Below are 12,696 nucleotides of genomic sequence, written 5' to 3'. Positions count from 1 at the left end.
AGTTTGAAGTACGTCGAAATACGAAGGTATACGTTTGATGAACGCTACAACTCGAGAAAATTTTGCAGCATAAAAATTTTCATCCAGCTCAAACGTGTGTCTAGCGTATACCTGTACGCTACACGCACGTTATACATATGCTACAAGCGCGTTTAAAGCGCTACAGATAAGTTTGAGAAACGTTTATGGCACGTTGTATACGTTTCGAGATCGTTCGACTTTAACCAAAACGTATGCGGGTGTGTTTGTAACAAACACGCCATAATAGAACGTCCAAGATACCCCAGGGACGCGTCTCAAATATGTTCAAGAAACTTTTTTCCTTCGTATCGTGCATTCCATTTACATTAGACAAACGCTAAGCATACGCAACCATACGTTTCTTGAACGCCCGATAAACGCTTAGGTACGCTTCTCGTACGCCCAATACACGCTTAAAGCTCATTGTAGACGTTACAGATATGATTCACAGTGACAGGTTGAATGCATCCAAAATTACTAGCGTATAGGCAGCGTACATGATTTTTTAACACGCCCGGCGTACGTTGGAGCTATACGCTGATGTGTGACGCCGGTATAACAAAGCATGTACTCGATAATTTATTTATATCAAAATTTCGTATGTATTTCTGGGGCCTCGGTGACCAAGTTGTCTAAGTATTTCTACTACTGTAATCACTAGCCAGAACCCCAAACCGAGCAGGTGCACTCGATACCAATCTTAATACACCTTATCGCTATTTGTCCACCATAACTGAATATCACACACGTTCCCGACAAATTTTGACGTCATAAAACAAAATATCTGACACCACAATAGAAAAGTGATTGTTGTATGTCGTCAAAAGTTCAAACGGCCGGGTCAGCCGGGAATAGCGATAAGGTGTATTGACTGGGATTGTCAGCTTTCCTTTCAAAAGACACTCAGTCTTCCTCCACCAATAAACACTGACCGCCATGAAATAGCCTAAACTGAGTAGCGCTTAAACAGTGGCCTTAAAACACCAACCACCAATCAATCGTTTGTATTTAAATGTAGGCGTCATGATCATCTAAATATTTATCGAGAAGATCTCCGAATACTACCGACGGTCACAAAACCAGTTGTGTGAAAAATAAAAATAAAATAATGGTCTGATTTATGGTAAAAAGATAAAAAAAAAAAAAAAAAAAAAATGTCAGACAGCTACCAACGATAACAATGAATTTCCTGCCTATTACTTTAAACCAGCCATACAGAATCTATATAAAAAAGAAGATGTTTTTATATAGATGTTTCAACCCTTTAATAATCTGGGTCAAACGTTAGTATAAAAGTAGAAACTGAAATTTTTAGTTGGAAATATTTTTTGAAAAGTTGAAAATTTGCTAACATGACGTCTTTTAGTCACTTGAGATATCATAGTTGGAATTGATTTTCAATCATATCACATTTTTTATACATTGACTCATCAATTCAGCAAGAAACGCAACATAACATAACAAATTGACAACATCCAAGAACAGCAGTATGTCTAAAACAGGGTACTCAATTCTTGAGTTAACACACAGAGGGACGAACAAAGCGATGACTACATGGTTGAATATTCTTGAGGTGCATTTGATTTTTATGGGGGGGGGGGGGGGGGGCTAGGATGAAATTTGAAAAAAATAGGCAGGACAGGAGTTTTGAGTAAAAAAAAAGGCAGGATGAGACACTTGCAAAAAAACAAGAGGCTCTCAAGAGCCTGAATCGCTCACCTGAATTTTTTTGGTTTAATCTCTCATCAATGATTATTTTGGCTTTTCAATTTATTTAAATGTTCTTTGAATCGTCCTATTTTCTTCAAAAGCAAAAAAAAATCATTTTCTCCTATGTTCTATTTTAGCCATAGGAGCTATGTTTCTTGACATACAAGGAAATGAAATATAAAATTTATACTAGATACTCTGAAACTCTGAAACTCATTTAGCCTAAGTTTGGCTGAAATTGATACAGCAGTTACATAAGAGAAGATTTTTTAAAAGTAAGTCAACATGATGAACAAATTGTGAAAAAAGTCTTTAAAGGGCAATAACTCCTAAAGAGGTCAATTGACAATTTTGGTCAAATTGACTTATTTGTAGATCTTACTTTGCTGATCATATTTGCTGTTTACAGTTTATCTTTATCTATAATAATATTCAAGATAATGACCAAAAACTGCAAAATTTCCTTAAAATTACCAATTAAGTGGCAGCAACCCAACAATTGGATGTTTGATTCATCTGAAAATTTCAGGGCTGATAGATATTGACCTAATGAACATTTTTACTCCATGTCAGATATGCACTTAATGCTTTCGTTTTTGAGATATATGCCAAAAACTGCATTTGACCCCTATGTTCTATTTTAAGTAACGGCGGCCATGTTTTTTGACGGATCAAAAATCAAAGCACACACTTTGTGCAGGATAATATAAGGAACAACCATGCTAAGTTTTAACCAAATCCATTCAGTAGTTTCAGAGGAGAAGATTTTTTAAAGTTAGCAAATATGATGAACAAATTGTGAAAAATTGTCATTAAAGGACAATAACCCCTTAAGGGGTCAATTGACAATTTTGGTCTTATAAACTTATTTGTAGATCTTACTTTGCTGATCTTTTTTGCTGTTTACAGTTTATCTTTATCTATAATAATATTCAAGATAATGACCAAAAACTGCAAAATTTCCTTAAAATTACCAATTAAGTGGCAGCAACCCAACAATTGGATGTTTGATTCATCTGAAAATTTCAGGGCTGATAGATATTGACCTAATGAACATTTTTACTCCATGTCAGATTTGCTCTTAATGCTTTCGTTTTTGAGATATAAGCCAAAAACTGCATTTGACCCCTATGTTCTATTTTAAGTAACGGCGGTCATGTTTTTTGACGGATCAAAAATCAAAGCACACACTTTGTGCAGGATAATCTAAGGAACAACCATGCTAAGTTTTAACCAAATCCATTCAGTAGTTTCAGAGGAGAAGATTTTTTAAAGTTAGCAAATATGATGAACAAATTGTGAAAAATTGTCATTAAAGGACAATAACCCCTTAAGGGGTCAATTGACAATTTTGGTCATAGTAACTTATTTGTAGATCTTACTTTGCTGATCTTTTTTGCTGTTTACAGTTTATCTTTATCTATAATAATATTCAAGATAATGACCAAAAACTGCAAAATTTCCTTAAAATTACCAATTAAGTGGCAGCAACCCAACAATGGTTTGTTTGATTCATCTGAAAATTTCAGGGCTGATAGATCTTGACTTAATGAACATTTTTACCCCAATGTCAGATTTGCTCTAAATGCTTTCGTTTTTGAGATATAAGCCAAAAACTGCATTTGACCCCTATGTTCTATTTTAAGTAACGGCGGCCATGTTTTTTGACGGATCAAAAATCGATGCGCACATTTTGTGCAGGATATACTAAGGAACAATCATGTTAAGTTTCATTCAAATCCATTCAGTAGTTTCAGAGGAGAAGATGTTTGAAAAATTGTTAACGACGACAGACGACGACGGACGCCAAGTGATGAGAAAAGCTCACATGGCCTTTTAGGCCAGGTGAGCTAAAAAAGTCAGGACCACAATTTAGGTAAAAAAAGTCAGGATAAACTAAAAAAAAAAAAGGCAGGACCGAATAGAGTGAAAAATAAAAAGGCAGGACATAGATTACAGCTAAAAAAAAATGTAGGACAAAATTTTTCATCCTAGCTCTCCCATAAAAATCAAATGGTAGCTCCCTAAGTAATGTTGAACGCCAGCTTCTTCCGATATATCGACACAGACGAAAATCAATGTTTTAACGTAAAATACTTTTCCAATTGATTTAAAGTTACAATTGAATATTACATCATCAACACTGGTCATATAATTTGATTGTGTTTCTATTAAGTCAAAATTGACTAGTAACAGTATAAAGCTTTTTAAACTCATACGTGCTGAAATTGTACAAAACAGTTGCAATGAAAATGTAAATGAGAAAAACAACTATAATGCAGTGATAACAAAAGTTCAAACAGGCACAGGCGTAATGTGTGCATACTAAATTGAAATTCAAAAAAAAATAGTTCAAGTTTAAGAATAAGAAGATGTGGTATGATTGGCAAAAGACATCTCTCCATAAGAGACCAAAATAACACAAACAAATATTCTATGTAAACACCAACAAAGATAAATAAAATTTATCAACTATAAATGAATAGTTAACTACCGAAATTAGACTATTTACCGGGTTTGAAACAACATAAGAATCACGACAGGTGCCACATGTGGAGCTGGATTTGCTTATCCTTTCGAAGCACCTGATATATCTCAGTTTTTGGTGGGGTACGTGTTGATTAGTCCTTAGTTTTCTATGTTGTGTTTTCTGTACTATTGTTTGTCTGTTTGTCTTTTTATTTTTAGCCAATGTGTTGTCAGTCAAGTTATTTTCTATCTATGAGTTTAACTGTCCCTCTGGTATCTTTCGTCCCTCTTTTTAAACTAATAAGAGGATATAAAGATGCCTGTCATGCAGTGGCTGAAGTTGGTTGCTGTCCATATATATGTTTTGTCATATATCAGACATTCAGGTTTTTTGTTTGTTTGGATTATTTCACATTTTCACATTTTGTCAGTCAGGGCTTTTTATATGCGATGGGGTTTTCCATGGTTAAAGGCTGTACCAGACCTTTTGTTGCTTAAATCAGTCTCATTAGGACTCTGTTGGATATAGCTGTCTCATTGGCATTCATGTCACATCTTTTTTTTTGGCATGTGATTTGTTAGATCAAAATCATCATAAACATTAAAACTTTGTTTCAACTTGATACGACAACAGCTAAATTACTGCATCAAACAAGAATGTGTCCATAGTACATGGATGCCCCACTCGCACTATCATTTTCTATGTTCAGTGGACCGTGAAATTAGGGTCAAAATTATAATTTGGAATTATAATAAGAAAGATCATATCATAGGGAATATGTGTACTAAGTTTCAAGTTGATGTAACTTTAACTTCATCAAAAACTACCTCGACCAAAAACTTTAACCTGAAGAGAACGGACGCACAGACGGACGGACGAACGGAGGCACAGACCAGAAAACATAATGCCCCTCTACTATCGTAGGTAGGGCATAAAAAGTAACCAGATAACGGGATAGACTAAAACAAGAATGTTTCCTTGGTATACGGATGCCCCATCCCCACTATCCTTTTCTATGTTCAGTTGACAGTGAAAATGGGATAAAAACTCTAATTTGGCATTTAAATAAGAAAATTCATATCATAAAGAACATGTATACTAAGTTTCAAGTTGATTGGACTTCAACTTCATCCAAAACTACCTCGACTAAAAACTTTAACCTGAAGTGGGACAGACGGTCGAACGAACGCACAGATCAGAAAACATAATGCCCATAAAAAGTACATCCCTCCACTATCTGTAATCAGAGCAACAGATTTAAAAACAAAGGTAAACCTTAATGCCCCTCCACTACGGTGGGGGCATAAAAATATATATAAAACGTCTTCTACATGTGTGGGCCTACATTTATTTCGTTGAAACACACAATAGAATTAGTCTGTACATCATCATATAAGTAGTTATATACACACATTACCCATCACCTATTTGAACATGTTATGTTCTACACTGTATAATACCATGTTTCCATGTTAGGTGAACTGTGGAATTTAGGTCAAAACTGTAATTTCACAAACAATAAAATAGTTCACATCACAGTGAACATGTGTACGTCTATGTTACAATAACCTCATTGAAATACACAGGCCAGTGGCGGATCCAGAAATTTTCATAAGTGAGTGCCCACTGACTGACCAAAGAGGGGGCCCGCTTCAGTCACGCTTCAGTGATTCCATATTTAAGCAAGATAAAAATTGGCAACTGGGATATAATCAGAAGTATGAATGTGTCCTTAGTACGTTTACACGGATGGATGTCCTACTCACACTATCATTTTTTATGGTCAGTGAACTGTGAAATTGGGGTAAAATCTCTAATTTGACATTAAAATTAGAAAGATCATATCAAAGGAAACATGTGTACTAAGTTTCAAGTTGATTGGACTTCAATGTCATCTAAACTACCTTGACCAAAAACTTTAACCTTGATGTGACCTGTATTGAGAACAAAGGATGAGAGAGCAAGGTTAGTGTAGTTTGAGATAATATTTCAAGAGATTTTTCATATTTTATTTGACAAAAACATAAAAATAATAAATAAATTACAACATTAGAAAAACTACACAGTAATCTAATGCCTTTTGTAATATAAAATGATTTATAAGTGAAAAAAACAAAAACAAGACAAAATACAGTAATGCTTATTATCCTTAATACCATAAAATGAATAAAGATTCAATTCAACACAGCTTTTGTTCAATATACTGAGTAAACAAAAATCAGCAACATCTATTTTGATAAAGAACTTAAAAGAATTTCAAAAGTTGCCTCAATAAATTAATAACATTGATTATATTAAAGTAAACATTTTATATTCTGTTTTATTTTCTTTATAAGTTGTAACAATAACTTATTAATTGTAATGTTAAGAAGTATAGATGTGTTTTTAAATATAAAGTTATAATATTTGTTGCTTAAAATTTGTGTACACAGTGTACTTGTGTTTTCTTTTTATAAAAAAATGTGAACATGAAAACCAATAAGAAAACAACCAAATATTTGCTTTTATAAAAAAAATATCATAAATAAATTAAAACAAGAATTTTTCAATTTATTTTTTTAATTTTTTTTTAATAAACATGATTTAACATTTCTCTCGAAGCAGATATAACAGAAGCCTCTTTCTATAAATTATTTATCAAAGGGAGACAATTCTCTTTTTTTTATTTTTAGTGAGCCTGGGATTTCTTTAAATAGTTTATTTTCCAATTTTGATTTTATGACACAACTGTCCCTGTTGATTTGGGTCATACAGGGGAAATCCTTCATTGTGAAAATTGTGACATCATGATATTTGTCTTTTGACATCATTTTTTCCCACAAAATAGCACCAGTTGGAGGATTATGTAATACAAATAATTCAGGATAGTTTAGAAATGAAGTTTTATGTATAATTTGATTATGGTTATAATTATGAACTACATGGATTGTTTGCTACACATGTTTAATTAAATCAATTTACTTTGGTTGTAAATACAAATCAATACTAATCAATTCATTTAAATATCATTTTCACACTACCTGTAGATTGTATAAAATGGAAATGACTTTTGCTGCTAAAGGGAGGCAATTCATTATTCCTAAATGGTAATTTGTGTAAAAAGGTAGATAACTGATTATCATTTCCAGTAAATTCAACACAAATTGACCTGATTATTTAGTATCATTTAAATATTAACATATTAATACAGGAATTACTCTTTTTTACTATGAAAGGAAAATGAGGATGAACAAAATAATGCATATCATTCATATAATTCTGTTAATTTTTTACTATATAAAAAACCCAACTTGATTTTCTCTTAAAAAATCTGTACTTCAAATGAACATCTGTAAATACATAAAAACAAATCAACTAATGATGTAGACATAAAATAATCTTTCAACAAAAAAGTAAAATACAACAAATCTTGAGATTCAAATAAATATATAAACAAACAAACAAACAAAACAAATAGGTAAAGAAGTAATAATATTGCACATACCAAGAAACAACAAAAATATTTGGCAAGAAAAAATTACAACATTATTGCACAATTCATGTTTATAACATAATATCATTAAAAACTTCCATTTCTACTAATGAAATTAACACAGAATTCTCATTCCTTTCTATAAGGATCTGTTTCAAAAGTTAAACACTGGCCCTAAGAACACACACTAAAACAACAGAACTTCAAAAAATAAAAATACAACATTTATACAAACATTGATAAAATTTCTAAGGCCACCTTTCACAATTGATATTTTTGTAGAAATAACATAAGTTTAAGAAAAGTTCATTAATAATATAACCCATTGATGTATGAATATGTAATAAAAAAATCCATACTTTGTAAAAAAAATTCTAGAATGAATTTCAAATTAACTTTATGTGTTTTTTTCATCTGGCCACTCAAAAAATATGTAAAAGTGTATTCAATACTCACTTTTCAATAAACGCTGTCATCCAGTTTACCCTAGACTATTGATAAATTTGTATTTCAATTTTTTGGCATGATGAAAGATTTTTGGGCTTGAATGGTCTTCTTCAAATTTTCTATCCCTTTACATTTTGTACTTTAAAAAACAAACTGTACTGGAAATACTATAATAGCTATAAACGTGACTCATTAAATAACTATATTAAATCCAATATGGTCAAAGTGACCTGCTATCTGAGGTCTAATTTAAAAGGACCTGTCACCTTTAAAAATGTTCAAAATGAAGAATCAGATCCTTATACATGTATATAGTTTGCTTAAAAGTGACATGGTGACCTGAGGCAATTTTTAAAATTGACCTTGGGTCCTATAGGGTCCCCACTACTGACCATGGTATTTTAAGGTAAAAAAATGAAGCAATTATGAAGTGGAATAATTATATCTAAAACAGTAATCCAACAGTAAATAACCAACTATATCATGTATATAAAAGTCCATTTGGGGATTTTCTCAGGATAGTTTAATGTATTCCCTTGAAAAATTTAGCTATATTATATCGTAACAAAATATTAAAAGTATTAATTTCAAAATTATTCTTTGTCATTAACAAAAATATACCATTGTTACATTCAGATAATAATCTTAAAATAACTGACACAAATGACACTAAATATCATGATTTTGACATGTACATGTAATATAGTTTCTCTACGTAACAATGCAAAGCAACTGTCTGACCAGCAGATCTGTCAATTAGTATCTGGTTATCATGGGATTGCAGAATTTACTGTGGATTATTTCAAGTTTTAAACTAAAACACATCAGTAAAAATAAGAGTAGGTAAGAAAATCTAAAACAGACCAAACAAAGTTTTGGCAGAATGTAATTAGAACACACCTTTAACAGAAAGAGATTTTGTTGGTCCTCAAAATGATCAAGAAATCAAATTTCAACAGTTCTATCAATATATAAAACTAGTTCATTTGTCCAGTAAATCCTGCTTACTGAACAATGATAGATATCTGACATAATCTGTTTGTAATAAAATTCATAAAACGGTAAATAACAACATCAACAAGGGAGATAACTGTACAACTGACTGACTCATCTTCCTTTCTTGTTGCCCACAGTAAACTAGTGTCTGGATTTACATGTCAAAATCTGGAAATAAACGTAAGAATTGATCAAATTTAAAGCTGCTGTTTAAAGCAATTCCAAAATGAGTTGAATTGATGATTATGCATTGCATCAGTTGATTTATGAAAGGAATCCAGTTTATTACACCATTATACACTGTGCATGTGATGTATGGTACATTGTACAAATATGTGAATGTTAAAGTTGTTAATGCTACTGAATGATTATTTGTCAAGTCAATAGATATTCAACAGTTTACTATTTAAAATCTCTATTGTTTTCTAAGCATATCTAACCTATTAAGTGGTATTTGGTGCATTTGATGTGGTATTATTCACCACATTTGACTGTCCTGGTTTAAACGGTGGCATCGTTGTTGTTGATGTTTTCAGCTCTGGTTCCCATATAAAACTGTAGTAGATAGCCAGTACAATAGCTGCCAGGGATACAGCTAGAACGTAAGCAAGAACTGTAGCCAGTCTAACCCATTTCTTATTCGTCTTGGCGGCTGTTTTATTTTTGTTTTTATCTGCACTGAAACTTGTCCCTTTCCCATGACCACCTGGTCCTGAAGCATTCCCACGATAAGTCGTGGCATTAGGTTCCTTCTCTAATTTGTCTGAATAAAAGAAAAACATCATCATGATCATACTACATTTAAATTTATATCTACATAATGACATTACATGTACATTTTGTATGTATATAACTCAATGTGTCTGTCTTGCCTGAACTGTTGAGGCCACAATTAAAAATAGTTTGAGACGGTGGGTAGGTAGGTAGGCGTTTTCTTTTGAAAAAAAAATTGAAGCATCAGGTGTTTATTATTCTTCATGCCTATCTGACATGTCTGATTAAAAAAAAACTTCTTCAAATCAGGACAATAAAAGAATTTGAGTAGGCAGCTTTTTTCTTGGTAGGTAGGGTTTGGGCAAACAAACCTATTCTTTTTTATGGCCTGAATTTGCTGTTGACATAGAAATGAATGAAATGCATGAATTTTTTTTTATATATCTGTAAAGAAAACCAACAAAATGACAATGTCACCCTTGCAACACTTGTATTAAAAGCATTTTAAGGTGCCGAAAGCTACTTTTGATTTAAAAACTTATAGGATATTATTAATTAAATTAACAGTTATAGCATGTATAATTTCAATATTAATTATTTTAAAATATGCAGCATGATTTTTTTTATATAGTTGAGTCTTATGTTTGCATGTACTGTTACACCACTATCCCAGGTTATGGGAGAATTGGGATCCTGATAACATGTCTAACCCTACCACATTCTGTATGTATGTATGTGCCTGTCCAAAGTCAGGAGCCTGTATTTCAGTGGTTGTTGTTTGTTGCTGTGTTACATTTAAGTTTTTTCGTTAATTATTTTGTACATTAATAAGGCAGTTAGTTTTCTCTTTAGAATTGTCATTTCAGGGCTTTATATAGCTGACTTTGCAGTATGGGTTTTGTTCTGACATTGTAAAAGGCGTACAGTGACTTATAGTTGTTAATTTCTTTGTCATTTGTTCTCTTGAGAGGATTAGTCTCATTGGCAATCATACCACATCTTCTTTTTTATTTTTTCTTACATGGCTAAATGTGTATTGTATTTTTAAAAGTCATATTTAAGCATGCTTTGCTTAAAGGCCAAAAAAAAATATATGTCTGTTTAAGGTAACATCATCAATATAAATAGGGTAGGTAGGTCGATATTTCCATTTTATTATTTTTTTCCATTTTATTTTTTTACGCCATGATTTTGAGTTGTGCGGTCCCGTCTTGCGGTGGGCCAAGTTTACTCTTATTTTTAATGATTGGATTATTTCCCTTTATTATTGATTGGTAAAAAAATGGCGGCAATATGTTTATTTCATCACATGAGTCGCGAATTTCCTTAAAACAGCTATCATATTCATGATTATGAACATTTTGATGTATCAGGCAACACATCTTCACTTTTAACATGAGTTCAGTTTATTTTTCACTTTACGACTGAAATAAAATGGCCAAGGGTCGGCGCTCAAACGGTCGGGTAACCGTAAACAGACATATATTTTTTTTTTGGCCTTATGTATCATTTTTTAAAGAAGGTATATATCTTAGATGATTGTTATTAAACTGTATGTTTCTATATTTTTTTCTATTCCTAATTAATATAGTACTGGAGACCAGTAAAATAGCAAAACTCTATAATTCCATATTTAATTTACCCACTGGCAAAATAGCTCTAAGGACATAAAGGAGACTATTTTGCTGTAGCAGGTAAAATACTACCAACTATAAATACCACCTTATGTTATAAATTTATAGGACTTACTATAGCACCTAATATTTCACTAAAGTGGTCCGCCGTTCCATCTATAGCTTCGCACCGAAGGAACGGGTTGGAGCTATTGTCACATTGGCATTAATTGGACGAGTCTTACAAATTCAACGATTCACTAATAAAATTGGCCAATTAAAGTGATAGGAAACTGACCTCAAATGTTAATACTGCAATGCCGCAAAATAAACAAGTATCTGTTAATTAACCCCATGGTAGAAGCGCAGATAAATGACCAATGAGCGTGTTAACATGTTCTTGACAGAGCCGGTATCTTTTATTCCCATAAGATTTCAGTAGGGTAATAAATGTGATAAGAATTCTGACCACGGGATATAGGCCATACCTGTTGTCAGTGTAGCAATAAGTGAACACAACAGGGGTCCAGTTTAATATTTCACTCACTAAATTACTAATTGTTATCTACTCTTCATTTATTCATTGTTTGCCTATTTTTCCATACTCCCCCCTTTTTTCATAATGTTTTATTGCCGTCTTATTTTTGCTGTTAATCCAGTCCAGAGCATCTTTATATATTGATTCGTGTTTTAACTCCTGCTATCACACACTGTCAAAATATAAACATTAAACAAAACAGGGCGTACCCGTCTATTCGCTACAAATGTATATTCAGTTTAAAAAAATAAAGAGTAATGTTGAAAATTTAACAGTAACGATCGCAGTAGCAAACACTATATAAAGAAAATCAACAAATTTGTCTTAAATGAACGAAGAACAGCCGAAATCTTACTTTGGTTCATCACTGCAGCTTCATCAACAAAATAAAATTACCGGAAATAATACACAAGGGACGTCACTCTGTTATAATAATCAAAGCACAAAAAGTACTATTTTACGCCACTGGCTATGTCGGTGTTTTCTCAGACGTCCGCGTCGACTAATGTCACTAATTGGACACGTGCTCTCTCACAACGATTGTCAATACTATAATTATTCAGTCTCACGGTCTCAGGGCATCTTTCAAAAAAATTAAAATGTTGTGAATAATATAACTCTTTTGAATATCTCAATTTCTTTTTTTCCAACAATGATCATTCAGTTCCGCTAGTACATTTTAAAGTTCGTGTCACCAGACATATTTTCTACCAGT

At 32.3% G+C, this 12,696-nt stretch overlaps 1 protein-coding gene across 1 annotated transcript; it reads right to left on the bottom strand.

Moving 5' to 3' along the window:
- Window positions 1-6,188: 6,188 nt before the first annotated feature.
- On the bottom strand, window positions 6,189-12,428 carry LOC139515590 (putative transmembrane protein INAFM2). Its single transcript, XM_071305181.1, has 3 exons — window positions 12,337-12,428; window positions 9,557-9,879; window positions 6,189-9,284 (listed from the first exon to the last, which is right to left on the bottom strand). Exons 1-2 carry the CDS (start codon window positions 12,344-12,346, stop codon window positions 9,560-9,562), a joined length of 330 nt encoding a protein of 109 aa, XP_071161282.1. The 5' UTR covers window positions 12,347-12,428; the 3' UTR covers window positions 6,189-9,284; window positions 9,557-9,559.
- Between the last annotated feature and the right edge of the window lie 268 nt (window positions 12,429-12,696).

The sequence above is a fragment of the Mytilus edulis genome, chromosome 3 (genome assembly GCF_963676685.1).
Source record: "Mytilus edulis chromosome 3, xbMytEdul2.2, whole genome shotgun sequence".
NCBI classification, from domain to species: domain Eukaryota; kingdom Metazoa; phylum Mollusca; class Bivalvia; order Mytilida; family Mytilidae; genus Mytilus; species Mytilus edulis.
The sequence above is the reverse complement of the archived record's forward strand: the minus strand, read 5'-3'. Positions and strand labels throughout refer to the sequence as shown.